Source organism: Mangifera indica, chromosome 9 (assembly GCF_011075055.1).
Source record: "Mangifera indica cultivar Alphonso chromosome 9, CATAS_Mindica_2.1, whole genome shotgun sequence".
In the NCBI taxonomy this organism is placed as follows: domain Eukaryota; kingdom Viridiplantae; phylum Streptophyta; class Magnoliopsida; order Sapindales; family Anacardiaceae; genus Mangifera; species Mangifera indica.
This window is the reverse complement of record NC_058145.1, coordinates 13,127,245-13,148,635: the sequence shown is the minus strand read 5'-3', so window position 1 is coordinate 13,148,635 and position 21,391 is coordinate 13,127,245. Positions and strand designations below refer to the sequence as shown.

At 33.2% G+C, this 21,391-nt stretch overlaps 4 protein-coding genes across 6 annotated transcripts; 1 reads left to right on the top strand and 3 right to left on the bottom strand.

Moving 5' to 3' along the window:
- Positions 1 to 1,489: 1,489 nt before the first annotated feature.
- LOC123226289 (WUSCHEL-related homeobox 3-like) lies at positions 1,490 to 2,790 on the bottom strand. The gene is given in 3 exon segments (XM_044650808.1): positions 1,490 to 1,747; positions 2,453 to 2,634; positions 2,637 to 2,790. Coding segments are annotated over 3 exon segments (594 nt in total).
- Positions 2,791 to 4,311: 1,521 nt separating this feature from the next.
- LOC123224993 (embryo-specific protein ATS3A-like) lies at positions 4,312 to 5,428 on the bottom strand. Its single transcript, XM_044648807.1, has 2 exons — positions 5,243 to 5,428; positions 4,312 to 5,010 (listed from the first exon to the last, which is right to left on the bottom strand). Exons 1-2 carry the CDS (start codon positions 5,339 to 5,341, stop codon positions 4,552 to 4,554), a joined length of 558 nt encoding a protein of 185 aa, XP_044504742.1. The 5' UTR covers positions 5,342 to 5,428; the 3' UTR covers positions 4,312 to 4,551.
- A 2,115-nt stretch (positions 5,429 to 7,543) lies between these two features.
- Positions 7,544 to 11,967, bottom strand: LOC123226288 (putative respiratory burst oxidase homolog protein H). Its single transcript, XM_044650807.1, has 14 exons — positions 11,595 to 11,967; positions 11,336 to 11,498; positions 11,205 to 11,253; positions 10,982 to 11,095; positions 9,612 to 10,418; positions 9,323 to 9,418; positions 9,121 to 9,236; positions 8,930 to 9,032; positions 8,725 to 8,846; positions 8,480 to 8,636; positions 8,270 to 8,371; positions 7,924 to 8,052; positions 7,768 to 7,846; positions 7,544 to 7,653 (listed from the first exon to the last, which is right to left on the bottom strand). Exons 1-14 carry the CDS (start codon positions 11,965 to 11,967, stop codon positions 7,544 to 7,546), a joined length of 2,520 nt encoding a protein of 839 aa, XP_044506742.1.
- A 3,503-nt stretch (positions 11,968 to 15,470) lies between these two features.
- On the top strand, positions 15,471 to 21,138 carry LOC123225566. Of its 3 annotated transcripts, none has more exons than XM_044649617.1 (3): positions 15,471 to 15,853; positions 16,096 to 20,116; positions 20,912 to 21,138. In XM_044649617.1, exons 1-2 carry the CDS (start codon positions 15,849 to 15,851, stop codon positions 20,102 to 20,104), a joined length of 4,014 nt encoding a protein of 1,337 aa, XP_044505552.1. In that variant the 5' UTR covers positions 15,471 to 15,848; the 3' UTR covers positions 20,105 to 20,116; positions 20,912 to 21,138. The 3 variants fall into 3 exon arrangements, with proteins under 3 accessions (XP_044505552.1, XP_044505551.1, XP_044505553.1); XM_044649616.1 differs by having other exon boundaries at positions 15,961 to 20,116; XM_044649618.1 differs by having other exon boundaries at positions 15,472 to 15,853; positions 16,044 to 20,116.
- Positions 21,139 to 21,391: the final 253 nt, after the last annotated feature.

Genomic DNA, 21,391 nt, shown 5'->3' with positions numbered 1-21,391 from the left:
CTCCAAGAAACCTATATATAAACCAACATAAAAGAGAATTATATTAAAGGGAGATGTTGGACAGAGTTAATGGTTAGTAACAAAGAAATTTGGTGAGATGATGGAAAACACACATGTGCACATGCACACACATGCATGCACATACACATATATGTACATATATGTATGTATGTATGTATGTATGTATGTACACACATACACACACACACATATATATATATATATGTGTGTGTGTGTGTGTGTGTATACGTACATACATATCTATGTAATAAATAATGAAATACCATACAATTAATTAACCATGTTTGTACGCGGCTGTTATAAAAAACTTGGAGGGGCAAATAGATAGAAGTGTATTGGTAGAGCAGGATTTAATAATGTTAGCGGTATGAGAAAATTTTTATCGTCTTTTTAAGTACCGAGCGTGACGTAGTGGCGAAATCTAAATGCATGCACGTACCAGTGGGGGTGGGCTATTTAATTTTTACTCACACGAGTGGAGGCCTCTGTCGTGTGCCTTTGATTTCATAGTCTTCCATTTAATTCAAAATCACTGCATGTTTTTTTACATTATTGCTATGTCAAATTCCCAGGGACAAACTATAATGTTTGCCATCTTTCTGATTATTACCAACTACTTATATTATCATTGTTGGGATTATTGTTTCCCCTTGAATTTTTTTTTTTCAATTTTCCAAAACTGTAATTATTTTTCTGCGGCTACATGAAGTAAGAAATTAATTTTCCAAAACTGTAATTATTTTTCTTACAGTGTTTTCATTTATATTGTCGAGGCTACGTTGGTGAACGTGATAGGAGCTTGGATAATGAGTGTGTGTGGTTATTGGTTTCACATGTATTATTGCTTATTGAGGGCGTTCAAGTCACAGGATATGTGTAATATAATTGAGGGTTCATTGAAAGAAGACTAGATTATCCCTACACAAATTAGTCGGTAGTTAGAGTTATTCTTTTGATAAATTCAAAAAAAAACGAAACTAGTGACCTTACGTCATAACATGGCATATGCAAAACCTATTCTTGAGAAAATGGTACAAGAGATTTCATGTCAACAGACGGGAAATTTTAGCCCAATATGCTGTGACTCCGTAGGTTCAATGAAAAGCTGACTTCTATGTGTCTACATATCCCTGGTATATAGGTGGAGTGCTAATGGCAATATGGCAGCTTTTATTACATAAAATTAACCAAAAAAAAAAGGAAACTCAGTGCCGACGAAGGAAAGATAAAGAGGAGTTTTCAAGCATATAAGTGTTTGATTGTAAATATCGTAAAGAGAGAATACAAATTAATAAAGGTGTAACAGTTGGAGACCAGTTTCTTTACTCAGTAGACAAATTAGATCTTTCTGAGTCTCCAGAGTAGCTAAGCATAATGGTAACCAAGGTCAACAAAGAAACAAAGTCAGAAGACAGATTTCAAGCTTAAGCTAGAGAGAGAAAGAAGCTATAAGAGCCCGCATTTGCGTTTAGTTATTAATGGTGGTGTTGCGGGAGAGAGGCTTGTTTGATGAGTCTGAGTTACACTCTTCTTTAAGATTTGTAGCTATTGGGAAAAGCTCAAGGGTTTTGAGCGGTGGTCTAGAGCAGCATGATGTGAAATTAGGTGGTGGAGCCGCAGCTGCATCCATCATCATTATCCAATCACGACCGTGCATTTCCACCAATGACTTCCTCATCTCAACTCTACTGTCGGGTATATTCACCTTCCACGTATGCTTCATCATCTGTTAGGGTGAATTTTCAGACTTTCCTCCCTGTTCAACAGATAATATTTTAAAACCAAACATTAATGAAATCTTTCTTCCTACCTATAAGACAATATTCTCCGTAATTATAGGACTGATTTCTCACTGTTTTGTCTTCCACTAAAGAAACCAAAATATTTACTAAAACTGTGCAAGTTTCAGAATGGCCTGATACAATGTAAGCTGAGATACAAGCTCTCCAAAATAATAACACTTGGATTCCCTCTTCCTTGTGACAGGAAACCAATTGGTTGCAAGTGAGTTTTCAAGATTAAAAGGAAGCATGATGGGTCTATTGAACGCTACAAACCCTCACTTATAACAAAGGGATACACCCAATTAAAAGAAATCAGTCCTGCGATCATGGAAAATATGGTCTAATACTGCCAATTCAGTGATAAATAAAGATAATGTAGAGTAAACCCACCTATTTTCAAGAAACCCTAAACAACTAAAATGATAATTCCTATAAAATTCATATAGAAAACTTTTAAACCCATGTTATATATCATGGATGTGGAAACAACAAGAATGAAAAAGCATATAAGAGCCAAGTGAAAAGAAGGATAGCTCTAAAAAAGATAAGGTAATTCATTTTACCATCGACAAATTCCAAGATGTTGTAGACAATTAGAAATTTTATATATAAGCATACATATATGCATAACTGAGATGTGATTCTACCCGGGGAAGGAATCTAATTGGACTGAAGCAGGATAATTGTTGAAGAGGTTGAAAAAGTTGGCGACGGTGTGGCTGGTGATGATTATGATGATACAGTTGGTGTTGCTGTTGGCGTTGCTTGCCGAGCTTCCTTCTAAGCTTCTGTCTTTCTCTTGCTTTATGGTTCTGAAACCAATAAAAACATTCTTTCCTTGTATCTTTCAGAAATAGGAGAGGTGGACAGTGATATGTTGAATTTGAGACACATTTGGAGTTCGAATCACACTTCTGTATAATTCCTCTAGAATCATCAGCTGTTCCCGCGTTGGACTCCACCTAGAGGAAGTTGCTGGAGGCATTACAAAAGAGTTTAATAACTCCTCTCGGATCTGTTGCAGTATCTTCTGATATATATGAAAGCTGGATTCGAAAGGAGAAACTTATATAAAAAAGGATGAGTAGAAAAGTTTTAGAGACAGTGCGAAATCAGAAGAGAGGTATAAAGAAATATACAATAGATGAGGAGAAGAGGGAGAAAAAGGATCAAGAGAGAGCTTAATATAGAGGAAGAAGGTACAAGGGCAAGTTGTCATGCTTATGCTTCCCTGAGAGGGGCATTCAAGTGTAGGGTTCATCAGTACATGAACAGACAAAGAGAAACGGAGAGAGACAAAAGAAAAAGAATCTGCAAATAGAGAAAGGGTGAATGCGCATAAATGATTATGTCATAATCTTCTCATTATTATATAGTCTTTCGGCAGAATGAACAAGACATACGTCCATGCAAAAAATATATATTTCTTAATTGCGATATAGATGGAGATTATTGATATGCCGCTCATTTTCTTAATTATTTCTTTATAAAATAAATTCTCTTTAAAAAATTAATTTAATTTTAAAGAGGAATACAATAGCCGTAACATGGTGGATAAAAATTCAATCTCTAGTAGTAATTAGATGAGTAGGGTAATTAATTTTTTTAAATGCAAGCATGAGAATTGATTAAATAGAGATGTCTAAGGGGGAACCAAAGGCCAGTGAGGGTATGGTTAGAAAAATATGTCTTGGTCCACTAATATTATTCATTTTGGACACATAATCTATTATCGTTTTGTTTCTGAGTTTTACAACAAAAAATATGTTTTGATAACTTAAAGAATTTATAACGTATTTAACTAATTTAAACTTAACATTTTTTAATGATATGAGATACGGACACACAATACTAACATTTATTTAAAAGTGTCACAAATTTCTCATCTTACAAATTCAAAGTTGTAGGTACCAGAGAAACACTTAGAAAATATTGAAAAACTTAAAGAAGTTATTGAAGCTATATATAAGGGGATCCGGCCATGAGATATGAAATGCATGCAGACTTGCAAAGTCTTCTCTCTCCATACATACTGTTGCATGCTGATCTGTTTTTTATTTTTACAAATCTTTGTTCGAATCACAATGTGTGTGCTTAAGTATGACGGTCGTTGAATACTTGTACAGGTGACATACATAATTTGGTGTAATGAAAATGAGAGTTGATAACTGGGGCAAATAATTTTTTCATACATGTGAGAGCAAGGAAAGCCATCACGCTTGGAGAGAAATTTAATTGACTTGCCCACAGAAATTATGAATTAGTCTTTAACCACGTACCTAGCTTCAGAAAACAGTAGGCTGCTCAGAAAACGACTTGTCACATTATAAAAACTACCAAATGATTACGATAATGAAGAATTTTTTTCCGAAGGAAAAATTTGGGGCTGTAGAATTGTCTATACATTTCTTACTGTTCGGGGTTATATAACTGTTAACTACAAAATCGAGATTTTGGCAATATGGAAAGAAACTATTTGACTGATAACATACACCTGATAACCTTCTGATAATAAATTGAGCAGGTGAGTTGTCTTCTCTCTCCCCACATATTATTATATTAACTGTACAAATCATAACCGCCTTAGTTTTACATTTTCGTAAATTTAATAATATACAGATAATATATCATTACGTAATCGTATCAATTCTGAATTCAAGATAACATTACATGAAAAACATGATGACACGAAGGTGTGTGAAGATAGGGTTGCTCTATTTTTTATACCATTAAAGGTAGGATTGGGTTAACTGTAAAGATAGACCTTCCTCTTGTGCTTGATCCCAAAAGGAGTAACCTCTCTATCACACATATCTGAGCCATGCCAGACATTCCTAGGCAGATACCGTCGAAAGTAGAAATATTTTGAGCTGTGATGAGATCCCTCTATCTCTCTAATATGTGCAAAACCTGGACGCCAATCATCATTTCCAATCAATTTGAGATACAGATAACAAACAGGTGACTCCACGCATGGTCCTGTGACTTGAAACTCGTCTATATTGCAAGCTTGAAATGGCTTTCTGGGCACATCATCAAGGACATCAGGTGCTAACGGATCCACCTTTCTTACATGCTTGGAGTTTAGATGTTTCACCAAGATGTCATTGGATTTCATGTCACCAAATCTCAGGCTTACACGGTTTGAAGTTTCGGCGCCCCTTGTGCATGATGTTTCTATTGTCACCGTGTAGTTGCAATTTTGCTGCTCCAAATATGCAGAGTTAAAGGAATTATAAGTAATACTTCACTTACAAAGTCTATAAATCTATATATAACCATTAATGAAATTAATAAAATTATAATTACTTATTTTTGAGTACACAAATAGATATACTGATAATACAATATATATATATTTATTTGTATATTCAAAAGTGAGTATCGTAGCAGTACTCTAATGAAATAGGATCTAGAGAGCAAAAATAAATCATCACCTTCTCTTTTAAGTTGTGGAGGCTTTCACCTCCTGCAAGTAAAGCAAGCAAAAGCACGCAGCATATCAAGATGAATCCTCTGTAGCTATTGATTCTCATTGCTATCTCTCGATCGACCTCAAATTAACAGGTGCTTGCAGTATCCCGTGGTGCAGCATTAATGTAGCTAGAACTGCATGGATAATTTGTTCTTTTCTTCACATAGCAAAAAGTTGAATTCTTGTTAGCTTTAGCCCAAGTGATATATGAATATATCACAGAAGGGTTCCTTAAAGTTTACTTATGCTTTCTGCTTTATCATGGCTAAATCTTCTCTTTGAAAGGGTAAAGCATCTTTACAAATCTTATCGTTTTCTTTATCTCTATAGTTAACGCTAGATTCTGTGAAGTATTTCACACGATATGTTGGTTTAACTCACACGTATTTCATCAGGTCCCTTTTAAAATTTGCACCAAAAAGTCACGGAAGAATTAGGAAAGTCTATAGTGATTTTTCTTCCTGATCTATCGTTGATTGGTGGCGATGGCCGATGAAAGAATTTGTTGTGAGTCCACCGCATATGTTGACATTGGCACAGTTGATGTCACCGCTACATTCACACCGCAATTGTGCGGCAAAAAAGAAAAAAGAAGTCATCGATGGTGGCTGTTAAAGCCACAATTAAGCCGAAAAACGATGCCATATGCTGAAAATTTCACCGTCAGAGTGAAATTCTACCTTCAATCACCAAGATTATGAATTTTTGAGCACTAACTTCAAGCTTTCATGCATCAATTTTAAGCCCTCATTTTAAAGCTGAACCAAACTCTTAACATCAATATGGACCCTAAATTTTATTTTTAATCTATATTTTGAAATTTTTGAAACATAATTGAAAACTAATAAATTCTTATTTCAGTTAAAAAAAAAAACAGATTCTATAACATAATTGGTTTAACTCTGATATCATATATAAGATATTAAATTTAAACGGACAAATATAATTAATTAAAATCTATAAAATCTCATATAAGTTATAAAATATTGAATTAAATTAATTTAAAGTGTTAGAAATATTTGATCAAGTCATATTTTTTAATAGATGCAGCTCTCAAAATTTAATCACATTATAATAACTGGTTTTATTTTCTTGAAACCTCTCTCTAAATGATGAATTTTAATAGATATTTAGCAAATACTTATTAGGTTATTGCCTTATTAAAACTCTAATTAACCTTTAAATACATATTGATGTCGTCTATTTATGTTATTATTAGTGTCACATTAAACTTATTTTTATTATTAAACTATTTAATTATTTGATTTTATTAAATTATAATTATAATTAATGTTTACCCACCTCATGCAAATTTTCTAATAATTATTTCTTATATATTTCATTTTCTTTTATATTAATAATTATGATACGTATATTTTATAATATTTTCAAACACTTACCAACAGACGTCTGGTTACCATCACATCAGTTAGAGTTTGAAGATAATGTGAACCGTCTTAGATGGAAATTTTCCTAATCAAAAGCTATTGATGTAAATTATTCTTTCTTCATTTTGAAATCAATCGACTGATTTATTCTTAGTAATTTTTTCCTATGTTGAGTTTAGTAAAGAAAAGGTGACATTTTTAATTTTTTATGTGAGATAATCTTGTAAATCATGTAATTTTGAGCTTACAACCAATAAACATCAAGTTGTTCAAGTAATTGAGTCCATAGTTTAAGTTTTTAACTATAGTGACTGTAATCACAACCACTGTATCAGATGAATCAAAGTTTTATAAGTATGATAGAGGATCGAATCCAGATCTTTTTCTTAGAAAATCTAATGTTTCATGAGTTTTGCTAACCTTTGTAGTCTAGTGTGCAAATACTTTCGCACATAACAACAAAGAAAATTCAGTTTTATTATTATTTTTATATTCTGAAGTAACTTTTAGCTAACTATTGATAATTAGAATACTATTTCTGAACACTGAAACTTCTTAATAATCTTAATATTCATCTTCATACTTCAAATGTTTATCTACTCAATAAATACTTTAATTAATTGCTAATTTGTGGATGGTTAGATTGATTTTCATTAAAGAAAAAAAGAAGAAGACTAAGATACAAACACAAATAAATAATATAGCAAGTGTGGTATATATGTTGATAAATGAAACATATGCATATAAAATAAACAAGAAGAATTTGAGAGCCATCTGGGGTCATGCATGGACACATTTACAAATAACTATACTTTGGGTAAGAGTATCTAACTACAGAAAAATTTGACTTGCCTTGCGGCTAGTTCACATATGATTTAGAAATTCTCCTTGTGAAATTCAAATCTGGTAGGGGTCTCTAGGGTAAATTCAATGCAAAGGCTCCTCAGGGTTTTTGTAAGTGTAGCACTTCCGCAATAGAACACACCTGCAACCACCAAATATTAAAATCTTTTTATGACAAGAAACCTTATTTGAATTAGATCATTCTATAATATTGACCTAATATTAATAATTTTATCTCAAAGTGAGACAATTATACCTATTCGAGAAGATTTATGGTCATTTGCCAATTGATTGAACACCTTTCTCCAATTAGGTCTTGAGAAATGTGTTTTTATCTATCATTATTAATCAAAGTTAGAAAGAAATGCTAGAAAAATTATGCCTGATTCAGGTTTAACGAGGGCGTTAATACCCGGCTTTGGGAAACAATATCAACTCCATTCTTAGCATGTTGAAGTTTCTGCACCATGCCAATAAGCGCAGACCTTGCATCTCCTTCTTCATACACACTCGTCAAGTAATTGTGCATATCTATTACATTCTGTATCATTATTCAAACAGATTGATGTTACAAGGGAAAACGCAGTAATGACAATATAACTCTCTAACATCAAAATAACAATATTATGCATATATATTTTAGATACATAAATGAATATATATTTGATATGTGTCATTATGTGATTAGATGTTATTCTATCCTCAACTCAAAATCACTAATTACTTTGTGACACACACCAAATATATTAAAAACTTACATTAACATCATGATCTGCAATGTCGTCCATGACTCCTTTGAACCATTCAAAGGAGCCTTGTTCTCTTGTCACCCAATAGAAGTAGGCTCTTTCAGGTCCCTTCTTAAAACCAATCTCTGCAAATGCCTGTATGATCATCCCAATTCTCGGTTAAATATTATTTAAATCGTTTATGTCAAATTGCATAAAGAATTAATCAAATTGGCTCACAGGGTCTCCATTTAACTTGATGTGGTTGAGGAGATCCTTTATAATACTGATAAATGGAGTTGCTCCAATTCCCAATCCTATAAGTAGAAGGATGTCATATCTCTTGTAATCCTGAGCGGGTGCTCCGAATGGCCCCTTGATAAGGATTCTCGGAAAGCTGCCAGGATGGATCGCACAAAAATAATGTAGTAATTAAAAGCTGTATAGCAAATAATGTTCGATTAACTGGCTTAGTTTTTTCTTGCCTGGCTTGTATCTGATCATAACTTAAATTATCGGCCGCTAAATGACCTGAATTTGCCGCTGATCTAGTTTCCATTCTCACTAGGCCAACGTTGTTTGGTTTCTCTTGCGGAGGCTCACAGCACTGCATATAATACATATACAAACATACAGTCAAAAATATATATTCTTTTAGTGTAATAGGGTTTTGTTTAATAAGATGATAACCTGTTCAAATCTCTCTTTAAGTTCAGTAGTCCAGTCTCCCAGGGTTCGTATGTGGACACTCAAATAGTGATCTCCTGGTGCAGAAGTGATGGAAAAGGGATGCCTGCAGAAGAAAAAGGCTGAGCATTTTCATCTGGGTATCAAAATATAATCTTTAACTATCAGAGTATTCATCTGAAATATATATTTACCATTCAAAAGGTGAGATATCAGGACACTTGACAAAAAGGTACATTCCACTTTTATACTTAAAGTTTGGAGGTTTTGTCATGTACAAGGCTAGAACATTTCCTGTATAAATCACAGCCTGCGATAATATATTACAAAATCTCATTCATTATTCAACAGTGCTTTGAGAGTGAAGGGAAACTATAAAAATTAAAAGAAGCAAACCTTAATGATGTCCACCCGATTACTGCTATCTGAATACGAGGAAAGGATTCTTTCTCGAGAATAACTTATGACCGGTAAAATAAGATACATCCAAGTCTACAAGGAAAAAGAAAAAATTTAAGCCAGCAATTAGTTGTAATAGAGAGCTTAAGTTGTAACTGAAAATTGAGCAACACTATCTATACTCATTTTAAAGATATAAAAAGGTATATATTTATGTATATGTATATACTTATTTGTATAGTTAAAATAAATATGTATAGTTTTATTATTGAAAATTTGTGTATACCGTTTTTTGGTACCAAGGCTTGTCAAAAATGAGGAACCATCCGTGCATGAATACGAGCACATATGCCAATGCCAGCAAATGATGGGCATACCAGAAGGAATTGAATCCTGCCAAGTTGTGAAAAATCCAGGGTAATTTGACGACGTTTCTTCTGAAATAGCTTGTTGCAAGGGTGAATGAAAAGGCCATAATAAGTAAGCTGAATATGCCTGTGAGGCCTACAGTAGACAACACTAAATCCATATAGCTTGGTTGCTGGAAATGTACTGCAGGACCGGCAATAGCCATAAACTTATCTCTTGGAAAAGAACTAATTCTTGGATAATTACAAAGGAGATGAAACAATGTATGAACAACACTTCCAATAGCTATGCCCGCCGCAATCATCTTGTGAAAGTTTAAATTGTCGTCAAAAGGGATTATTTTATGAAGAAATGTTGATCTAAGCTTGGTGAGACTTCTTCTACAAACTGTAAGAAGCACAAGAGCCATATTGAATTTGATAGTCTCGCCACAACCCTTGGCAAAACAGACGCAATAACCTGTGATTTGGAATGTGGGTGCCGACTGTAATTCGATGAATTTCCACATGAAGAGTGCTATATTTGCAGCTATAAATAAAAAAACGATCCATATTCTTTTAAAATTGTCAAATAAAAATTCGGTCGCATTAAAAAAGATTCTGCCATGAGCAGTTCTATAGTGTCGGGGAATCATGGCTTTTGTTAGGTCTTGAGTCCCGCTGGCGAGCTCATTGTTGCCATCATCCGAGCACATTCCTCTTAGTAGAATTTCTAGTTGCCACATCTGTTCAATTAAAAGTAAAACCAACTGAGAAAATAAGAAAACACGGTAAAAAAAAAAAACACACTGGTATTAGTGAGAATAAATAAGGAGTAAAAAAAATCATATAGTCATAAATACTATTTTTATAATTTTAGTTATCAATTATATATGCTCTCATTAAAAATAAATAAATGTATGATTTTAATAAAAAAGTAATTGTTAAAATTTTATTTTTTATTATTAAAAAGTTTTAACACCGAGACAAATCTCATCATCGTCTATCATTATAGTTTTTCCTATTATAAATATACTTATTATTGACACTTTTAACAGAAAAATTATAACGATGAGATTTTTTTATTGTTAAAATTTTTTAGCAGTAAAAAATAAATTTTTAACAATTATTTTTTATTAAAATTATAAATTTATTTAATTTTAATAATAATATAAATAATTGATTATTAAAATCATAAAAATAATATTTATAATAGCCGAATATTTATCTTTTCATTATTTTTCTTATATTAATGCCAATTTTTTTAAGTAAAAGTTGGAAAAGCATATATGCATGTATATATTCTAACCTCTATGTATCCCTTATGGTCAGGATCGAGCTTTTCCATAATTAAAGCTGCGTACGATTTTGCATTGCCTTTAAGATTTGAGAGCTTATTTGCAGAGGCACTCAAGACTATGACCTTTATCCATGAAAGTTGCAAGAAATTTTAATTTAAGTTACCATGGAAGAATTGAAGAGATAAATTAAGATTAATTCATTTGTTACGTATATATATATTTTGTTCTCACCTCCTGCACCTCGTCCTCTGATAGCAACCCATCGCCGTTTTTATCACACCTTGAATATAAAATCTTAGATTATATCATGAAAGAAGAAAACAAAATAAAGAAAATTTGATCTGGGAAAAAAAAAAGATTACATATCAAAGAATATTTGAAGTCGAAGATCAAGATCTTTCTTGGTCATGTCTTCCCAAAACAATCTCAGTTGTTCCTTTGTTATTCCTTTTTCAGCATCAATTTGCCTGCGCTTTGCTAAGGTATCAAATAGTTCATAAGTAAACTCCTTTGATTCTCCCATTCCTGTTATACATTTATGTTTGGTCAATCTCCAGGCAAAATGTAATTAATATTAAATAAAGAATGGAAAGAACTAACGTTATATATGTAAAATATTACCAACGCAAATGCCAAATTTATCTTTAGGCAGCTTCCCTTGGACTGCAAATTGATTAAAACGCTTTTCAATGGATCTCCACGCATCATTTTCCTTCCCTGTAGTAGTTCTATCAAGGAAACGTAAACTCTGCAGGCCTCTGGCGGCGGCGGAGGCCGACCTATCAATTTTTTGAGGACAATTACCCCCACCACCACCACTAGAAAGCAACCCACTCTTCCTGTGAGCAGTGCTTGTATTCCTCTTAATAGATGTCGAACTGGGAGGTTTTGATCTTGTAGAAGTTGACCTAGTCGGACCTGAACCAGGACCCGGACCTGAGTTATCGTTGAGGGGCACATCCACCATTCGATCAACCTCCACGCTCTCTAACATGCTAGGCGAGCCTTTTTTGTTCATGATAATAATAATAATAATAAAATATATTGTTTTTCTCTTAGTCTTTGTTTCTTCTTAGGACACAAAAATGGTAAAAAAAATTTAAACTTTCAAGAGATATAATTGGCCATGGGGAAAGGAGGGGAGAATTAAGAGGGAAGAGAAATGGTCAATTGAAGGAATAAGGAGGAAGAAGAATTGAACGTATAGATTTCTCAGGTTGTTTAAATATAGTAAACATTTTATGGCTCCAATCACGAATTAATTCATAATTAAACCAAAAATATGCTTTAATTAGCTTCTTCTCTTATGATAACATGAGCGACATCGCGTGCATTTGTTTGATGTATATAATTATATATATACTTATATATGTTATCACTTTATAAAATTTTATTTTATTTTTAATTTAAAATCACTCAATTATATAATAACACGTATAAATATTTTATTTTATTTTTAATTTAAAATCACTCAATCATATAATAACACATATAAATATACGTAACAATTGTGTGGCGAAAAAGAAAAAAAGAAGTCATTGATGGGGGCTGTTAAAGCCACAATTAAGCCGAAAAACGATGCCATATGCTGAAAATTTCACCGTCAGAGTGAAATTCGACCTTCAATCACCAAGATTATGAATTTTTGAGCACTAACTTCAAGCTTTCATGCATCAATTTTAAAGCTGAACCAAACTCTTAACATCAATATGGACCCCAAATTTTATTTTTAATCCATATTTTGAAATTTTTGAAACATAAATTAAGAATTAATAAATTCTTATTTCAGTTTTAAAAAAATCAGATTCTATATCATAATTAGTTTAACTCTGATATCATATATAAGATATTAAATTTAGACGGACAAACATAATTAATTAAAATCTATAAAATCTCATGTAAATTATAAAATATTGAATTAAATTAGTTTAAAGTTTTAGAAATATTCTATCAAGTCATATTTTTTAATATATGCAGCTCTCAAAATTTAATCACATTATAATAACTGGTTTTATTTTCTTGAAACCTCTCTCTAAATGATGAATTTTAATAGATATTTAGCAAATACTTATTAGGTTATTGCCTTATTAAAACTCTAATTAACCTTTAAATACATATTGATGTCGTCTATTTATGTTATTATTAGTGTCACATTAAACTTATTTTTATTATTAAATCATTTAATTATCTGATTTTATTAAATTATAATTATAATTAAGGTTTACCCACCTCATGCAAATTTTCTAATAATTATTTCTTATATATTTCATTTTCTTTTACATTAATAATTATGATACGTATATTTTATAATATTTTCAAGTACTTACCAACAGACGTCTAGTTACCTTCACATCAATTAGGGTTTGAAGATAATGTGAACCGTCTTAGATGGAAATTTTCCTAATCAAAAGCTATTGAGGTAAATTATTTTTTCTTCATTTTGAAACCAATCGACTAATTTATTCTTAGTAATTTTTTCCTATCTTGAGTCTAGTAAAGAAAAGGTAACAATTTTTAATTTTTTACTAAGATAATCTTGTAAATCATGATGTAATTTTGAGCTTACAACCAATAAACATCAAGCTATTCAAGTAATTAAGTCCATAGTTTAAGTTTTTAACTATAGTGACTGCAATCACAACCACTATATCAGATGAATCAAGGTTTCATAAGCATGATAGAGGATCGAATTCAGGTTTTTTTCTTAGAAAATCTAATACTCTATGAATTTTACTAACCTTTGTGGTCTAGTGTGCAAATACTTCCGCACATAACAACAAAGAAAATTCAGTTTTATTATTATTTTTATATTCTGAAGTAACTTTTAGCTAACTATTGATAATTAGAATACTATTTCTGAACACTGAAACTTCTTAATAATCTTAATATTCATCTTCATACTTCAAATTTTTATCTAATCAATAAATACTTTAATTAATTGCTAATTTGTGGATGGTTAGATTGATTTTGATTAAGTAAAAAAAAAGAAGACTAAGATACAAACACAAATAAATAATATAGCAAGTGTGGTATATATGTTGATAAATGAAATATATGCATATAAAATAAACAAGAAGAATTTGAGAGCCATCTGGGGTCATGCATGGACACATTTACAAAATAACTATACTTTGGGTAAGACAAATAATATATGTATATATATTTTTAGTACATAATTTAAAAACACAAATAATATATCAATATATTATTATATTATATTATATTTTTAATTTAAAATTATTTAATTATATAATAATATATTATCCATATATTTAAATTATATGTTAAATATATGAGTATAATTTTATTATTTTTTAATTATAATATTACTGTTACTGCTGGAGGAAGCGGGTCCTATTCTAGCCTAGATGGATATTTTATTTTATGTAAGAATTTGTAAAGGCAGGCAGGGGGCTAGCAACCAACGTCAACCGTCAAAACCGTTTTTCTCCTATTTCCAATAATAAAGTGCCAAGTCAGCACGAAAGATTACTAGTCAGACATAAATTAATCACATGTCCCAGGTTTGTATGACCAATTTGGTAGCTGTATTTATGCCATAAATAGACAGAAAATTTTTCTTTCTACATAAGGTCATTTTTAAAACACGTTAAAATTATTTTCAACTTTTTTGGAACATATAATATATGCGCCAAAAGACTTATTCCCAAACTCTAACTTTCATGTGTATGGTGTTAAAATTAATAAAATTAGTTAATTTTAAAGATAAAATTTTTATTTAATTAATAATATATTAAAAATAATCAAATGTTATCTTATTTTTCTTATTAGTTTAAAAAATTAATAATTTTTTTATAGATTAAATTTTTAAATATTATATTTTTCTCTATTAGGTTTTTATTTATCTAGTTTTCTCTCTCTTTAATGATCGAACTCCCCCTTCTCTTTCTTTGGCGTCTTTGTCTCTAACAAAGATGAATGTAACATTTCAAAATTTAATTATATAAAAAAATTATTAATTTTTTAAAATAAGAGAGAAAATAAGATAAAATTTTATTTTTTTAATACATTATTGTTTAAATAGCGATTTTATCTTTAGAACTAACTGATTTTATTAATTTTAATAATTTACGAATAAGAGTTTAAATTTTTAATACTTAACAAATATCAGTTCGAGAATTTAACAAACCTTGGATGGGAATAAATCCTTTAGCCTAATATATAATATTCTTTATATGTATATATCACATGTTTATTTGTTTATAAGTTTCAAAGAAAAAAAAAAGTTTTTTCATGTAAGTTTTAGGATTTAATTTGGAAATATATTTACATGGTGTAATAATGCATATCCTATCTTTGATCATTAAATAATCATAAAATAAAATTCTAAGAGACAATTATTAAATCTCATCTTATGCCACTTTACAACGAACAAAACCAATTTTCAAATTGTTGTGTTGCGTTGTGCTGTGTTATGTTACTTTCTACATCACACAACCCAGACAAAATTGACTCGACAACGGTCACTTACTCGACTCGGCGACGAACTCATTGAGTCGCTCACCGTCTTTCTCAAACGCCAAACCCTTCTTTTGCACTCTCTTCCTCTGCACTCACGCCTTCTCTTTGAGCCCTTTTCGGTCTTTTTACCACAATCTCCTTCTCTCCTAATCAGACGGCCCACACCTCTCCAAATCACCATCGTCTTCTTCTTCATCATCACCTCACTCTTTCTTCTCGCTATCTCCTTATATTATTAAACCGCCTCTTTCTTAGGGTTTCTCTATGGACAAATATATCCAAAATTATGGTAATACCTGCTCCCGAAAATATTCGCAACTTTTCGCAGCGTAGATGCCGTTTCGAATTTCGTTGTTAATCTTCTATTTCTAACTCAATCTCAATATCTCGCGAATGAGGTACTTTTTTGGTCAATATCTGAAATTTTTTGTTTGGTTTCAAGCTTCTATTGTTTTTCGCTTTGTCAATTTCGAAATTTTGAGTTTTTTTTTTCTGTTTGATTCAGTTTCGGTGAAAATTTTGAAATTCTGTGATTGAAGAATTTTAAGTTAGGATTTTTTTATTGTGATTTGTGATTAATGGCGATAGAGAAGAATAATTTCAAGGTCTCTCGTTTTGATTCGGAGTTTTCCCCAAATAGTAGGGGGACTATGTCGAGTGATGAGGACGAGCTTCAAAGACGAAGTTCAGCCATTCATGATTCGTCTGATGATGATGAATATGATGATGCCGATTCAGGTGCTGGTTCAGATGACTTTGACTTGCTTGAATTAGGTGAAACTGGAGCGGAGTTCTGCCAAATTGGGAACTCAACTTGTACTGTTCCTTTTGAATTGTATGATCTTTCGGGTTTAGAAGATATATTGTCTGTTGATGTGTGGAATGAATTGTTAACAGATGAGGAGAAGTTTGGTTTAGCTAAGTATTTACCTGATATGGATCAAGATACTTTTATGAGGACATTGAAGGATCTTTTTGAGGGTGAGAATTTCCACTTTGGGAGCCCCATTAAGAAGTTGTTTGATATGTTGAAAGGAGGCTTGTGTGAGCCTAGGGTGGCGCTTTATTGGGAGGGAATGAATTTCTTTCAGAAGCGGCAACATTATCATCATTTGAGGAAACATCAGAATACTATGGTTAGCAATTATTGTCAGATGAGGAATGCTTGGAGTAATTGTAGGGGGTATAGTATTGAGGAGAAGCTTAGGGTTTTGAATATTATGGAGAGTCAAAAGAGCTTGATGTATGAGAAGATGGAGGATTTGGATAGTGATTCATCAGGACAAGAGGAATTAGGGGATGGGTTCTGGAGCAAAAGACTTAAGGACAGAAAATCTGCTCACAAAATGCGACATCTATATCCATATGTGATGGGTTCAAATTTGGATTTTCCTCAAGGACAGCTTATGAGTTTGGAACCAGTAAAATATGAGAAGCAGAATGCAAAAGGTACTTTGAAGATGGCTGGGTCAAAACTGCATTCTGGGGGCCGCTTTATGGATTTGAATTCTGGGCCTTATGGTTCAGGAGTAGCGCCTCCTCGACCTAATAAAGGAGCAGGGTATGAGTCAGGAGTTTCTCTACGGAGAAGGGATCAGTTCAGTGTTGATGATGATGATGATGATGATGATGTTGAAGATCCATTGTTTGGAATGGGTATTCAAAGAGATCGAAATGCTGCACGGGGTAGCATAATGGAACAATCGGGTGCTTTAAAAATGGGAAAGAAGCCCGACTTTTGGAGAGGTGAAGAATCAGGCAGTGATGGTTTCATGGGTTTGTCTATGTCATCGAGGCATGATTTACTGGCCCATGGTAAAAACAAGAATGTAATTCAGTTGTCAGAGGCGAAAGTGTATGCATCAAAGCCTTTCAATATGAAAACATCTCGTGATTTTTCCAAGAAGGCTAAGTATCCTGAAAATTCTAAGCAAACAGTTGGAGACTTCATGAAGTCTCTGAAAAACCGACCACAGCTACCACTCAAAGGAAGTCGAGCTGAATTATTAGATTGTTCAGAACCATGGTATAACAGAACTCAAGGAGAGGCATTCTCCAATGATTTGCCTTTTAAATCTGATGATTGGCGTAGTAGAAACAAAAAATGGAAGAGTGGGAAAGAGTCTCCTGATATCAATTTTAGAGCATACAAAGCTTCTTCACCACAGATGAGTGACAGATTCTTATATTCTGAGTTCAGAGTGAAGCCATCACAGGAGAAAATAAGTGGGAATTATGTACAGAACAAAGGGCGGGATATGGCAACATTGAGAGGTAACAGAAAGCATGTAAAAAATAAAGAAACAGAATCAGACTCATCTGAGCAATTTGATGATGATGATGAGGATGATGACAGCGATCCTTTAATACGGAGCAAGTTAGCCTACCCTGGTGGTGTTGCTGAAGGCTTTCGATTTTCTTCACTGAAGCCTGGTCTAGATGCTAAGAAGTCCAAATTTATAAAGAAAGATAAACTAGAGAATACACGGGTGATTGATGGAATCACTTCCTTCAAGATGATGGGTGGCTTTAGTGAGCATGCACAAATACGAGGAATGGAGAACTACTCTTTGAAAACGAAACAGAAGGGTAAGATACGTGATAACAGTCCCTTCCGTAATTCTACTGCAAGAGTTTTGGAAGATAGCTCTCTGTCAGGCCTGGGCAAATTTAAAGATGATAATGACAGGAAGCCTATCTACAAATCTGGAAAAAATGGCCAATTACTTGAGGAATCACTGAAGGCCTTTCCTGCTGAGAGAAAGCAGAAAGAAGAACTTGCCCATGAATATTTTGTTGATGATGATGATGATTCATTTGAAACACGAGTATTAGTTAATGGTGGCAAACAAGGCAGAATGGGGAAGAAAGGTAGGGAAAAATCTGAGGCTTCATTAGTAGAGTGCAACTTGCTGACGAAGAAAAGAAAACTGAGAGGGGATGTGGTGGCTGTGGATGGAAGAGATCAGCAGCAAATTGCTGATTCCACTTTCTTGAAGAAGAAGAAGGGAAAAAGGAAACTGGAAGCTGATTCTGGCACTCCAGATATGGAAACTTTGGAGCCGCCTGTTACAGAAGCAGGAGTTGTGGATGATGAACTGGAAACAAAACCACAAAAAAAGCCTTTTACTTTGATTACACCTACAGTTCATACTGGCTTCTCTTTCTCCATTATGCATCTTCTTTCAGCAGTTCGCGTGGCAATGGTTACTCCACTTACAGAAGATTCATTAGAAGTTGGCAAACCTAGAGAGGAGCTGAATCAAAAGCATGAAGGTGAAGTTAATGGTGTTGTTTCTAACGAGAATGCTGATGTCAATAACTTAGACTGTCTCGGGCAAGGAAAGGTGCCTTCTCTTACTGTTCAGGACATTGTTAACCGTGTGAGATCAAATCCTGGAGATCCTTGTATTCTTGAGACACAAGAGCCACTTCAGGATTTGATCAGAGGAGTTCTTAAGATATTTTCGTCGAAAACAGCCCCTTTGGGGGCAAAAGGTTGGAAGATGCTTGTGACCTATGAAAAATCTATGAAAAGTTGGTCCTGGGTGGGCCCAGTGTCTCATATCTCAACTGATGAAGAGACGAATGAGGTTGTGACTTCACCTGAAGCTTGGGGACTTCCTCACAAGATGCTTGTCAAGTTGGTTGATTCATTTGCAAATTGGCTGAAGAGTGGTCAGGAAACACTTCAGCAGATAGGAAGTCTTCCTGCTCCTCCTGCGTCACTGATGCAGTTCAACCAGGATGAGAAAGATCGGTTCAGAGACCTAAGAGCTCAGAAGAGCCTTAACACTATTAGCCCAAGTACTGAAGAAGTGAGAGCTTATTTTCGTCGGGAGGAAGTACTTAGATATTCCATTCCTGATAGGGCTTTCTCTTATACAGCTGCTGATGGAAAAAAATCCATTGTTGCTCCTTTGAGAAGGTGTGGTGGTAAGCCAACTTCGAAAGCCCGAGACCATTTTATGTTGAAGCGTGATCGACCGCCTCATGTTACAATTCTGTGTCTTGTGAGAGATGCAGCTGCCAGACTGCCTAGTAGTATTGGCACCAGGGCAGATGTTTGTACTTTAATAAGAGATTCTCAATATATTGTTGAAGATGTGTCTGATGCACAAGTTAACCAAATTGTTAGTGGAGCACTGGACCGTTTGCATTACGAACGTGATCCTTGTGTGCAGTTCGATTCTGAGCGGAAATTGTGGGTTTATTTACATAGAGACAGAGAAGAAGAAGATTTTGAGGATGATGGAACTTCATCTACAAAGAAATGGAAAAGGCAGAAAAAAGATCCTGCTGAGCAATCTGAACAAGCAGCAGTAACTGTGGCTTTTCATGGAACTGATGATCAGGCTGGATATGATTTGGGCTCTGATCTCAATGTTGAGCCACAATCTATCAATGATGATAAGAAACCAGTGAGTGGTGATGGCAGACCAAATGCAGGGGACAATGTTGATAACAATCATGGGTCAGAGCAAGGTAATGCGCACCACAGGCATCCAATGGATTGGGAGGCTCTTAACTGCAATCCCGTGCAAGAGAACAAGTTGCTATGTCAAGAAAATTCAACAAATGAAGATTTTGATGATGAAACATTTGGAAGAGAAAGGCCAGTAGGACTCTTAAGTGCAAGCTTATTGTGATGGAATTTTCAGGTAGTTTCCATTTTCATCATCCCTTTCGTTTTGTTGCTTGTGTATCTATTTATAACTTAAATGAGTTGTAGATGGTCTGTACATTTTGTTTAATTAATTTTCATAATCGATCTTATTATTTGGTTGTGGTTTTGGTGCATATAGTATGAAATAAACGTATAATCTGGACATTTGAGTGAACTCATTCTGTCCCAAGTTTTTTCTTGGCTCTAATAAGTTATGTTGAAACTATGTTAGCTACTTGTTGATTATGCCAAGGTAACAACCACTGGATGTTCGGAGAGGTCTTCCATAGCAAATTACTAGAAGCATTTGTAGGTTCATGTTGTCATGTAAATGTTCCAGCAAGATAAAGCACCTGATGAGGCTTGTATCGTTGCCCAAGATAATGATTCTTTCTAGAAAAGAAATATGTATTTTTCAAAGATTGTGGAAGTCATTAATGGCACTACGGAGGAGTATTTAGTTGCTCAAGGACATTTTAGGGAAAAGATAGCCCAGTTTGAAGATTGGCATCAATCCTTTTTGTTGCCTCTTTGGTCAATTATAGATAAATTATTTGGAGCATGTTGTTCATGGATTACGTGTTTTAAATGGTGAAACTAGAATTGGATAATTTAGAATCTAAAGTTTGTAGCCTTTCATGTGATTAGAAGGATTATGTTTTGTTTTGTTTTATTTATTTATATTTGTTTATTCATTTAGTTGTGAGGGAATGCTATGGGCTTAATATTTATTGTTGTTTCCATACTTCTTGGGGGTTTTCTAACAAAGCAAAAAAATGATTATTTGCAGGCTTAATGGCTCACCAATATGAAGGCAACATCCAGTTGATGCTGTGTTTTATGGATTGAAGGTCACATGTATATTTGATTCCAATGCGAATGTAGAATAGCTAGTCAATTTGTTGAGGCCAAGAATATGTTCAGTGCAGGTGGATAATATAATTCTGCATCCCATAAAATAATATTTTTTGTTACTAAATATTCTAAAAATTTGATAAAAATAGTTCAATTTTTCCATTGAGCAGCCAAAGTTTGGTGAATTCATGCCTTCCTTTGATATGGCCTAGATGAGAACCCATATTGTGTTTTTGTTGTCAAAACATGTTGGTGTGAGGGAGTACTTATGTATATATTCTGTTAGGCTTCTTAGATCATTTTACCCTTTTAACTAGTTATAAACTTTATAATATGTTAATGCTGGGTCCTAATTTTTGTCTAAGAGAGAAAAGAGAAGGCTATTAAGTTGTATTTTGTTTCAATAATATTTATT

Bases quoted from the DNA above. Each gene is read 5' to 3' on its own strand.
- LOC123224993 (XM_044648807.1), bottom strand. From the start codon at position 5,341: ATGAGAATCAATAGCTACAGAGGATTCATCTTGATATGCTGCGTGCTT. The intron at 5,011-5,242 runs GTGATGATTTAT...TATTTGGAGCAG, and splicing joins TCCACAACTTAAAAGAGAAG to CAAAATTGCAACTACACGGT.
- LOC123226288 (XM_044650807.1), bottom strand. From the start codon at position 11,967: ATGTTAGAGAGCGTGGAGGTTGATCGAATGGTGGATGTGCCCCTCAAC. The intron at 10,419-10,981 runs GTTAGAATATAT...TTAATTGAACAG, and splicing joins ACCATAAGGGATACATAGAG to ATGTGGCAACTAGAAATTCT. The intron at 7,847-7,923 runs GTATTAACGCCC...TAATAATGATAG, and splicing joins ATATTGTTTCCCAAAGCCGG to ATAAAAACACATTTCTCAAG.
- LOC123225566 (XM_044649616.1), top strand. From the start codon at position 16,034: ATGGCGATAGAGAAGAATAATTTCAAGGTCTCTCGTTTTGATTCGGAG.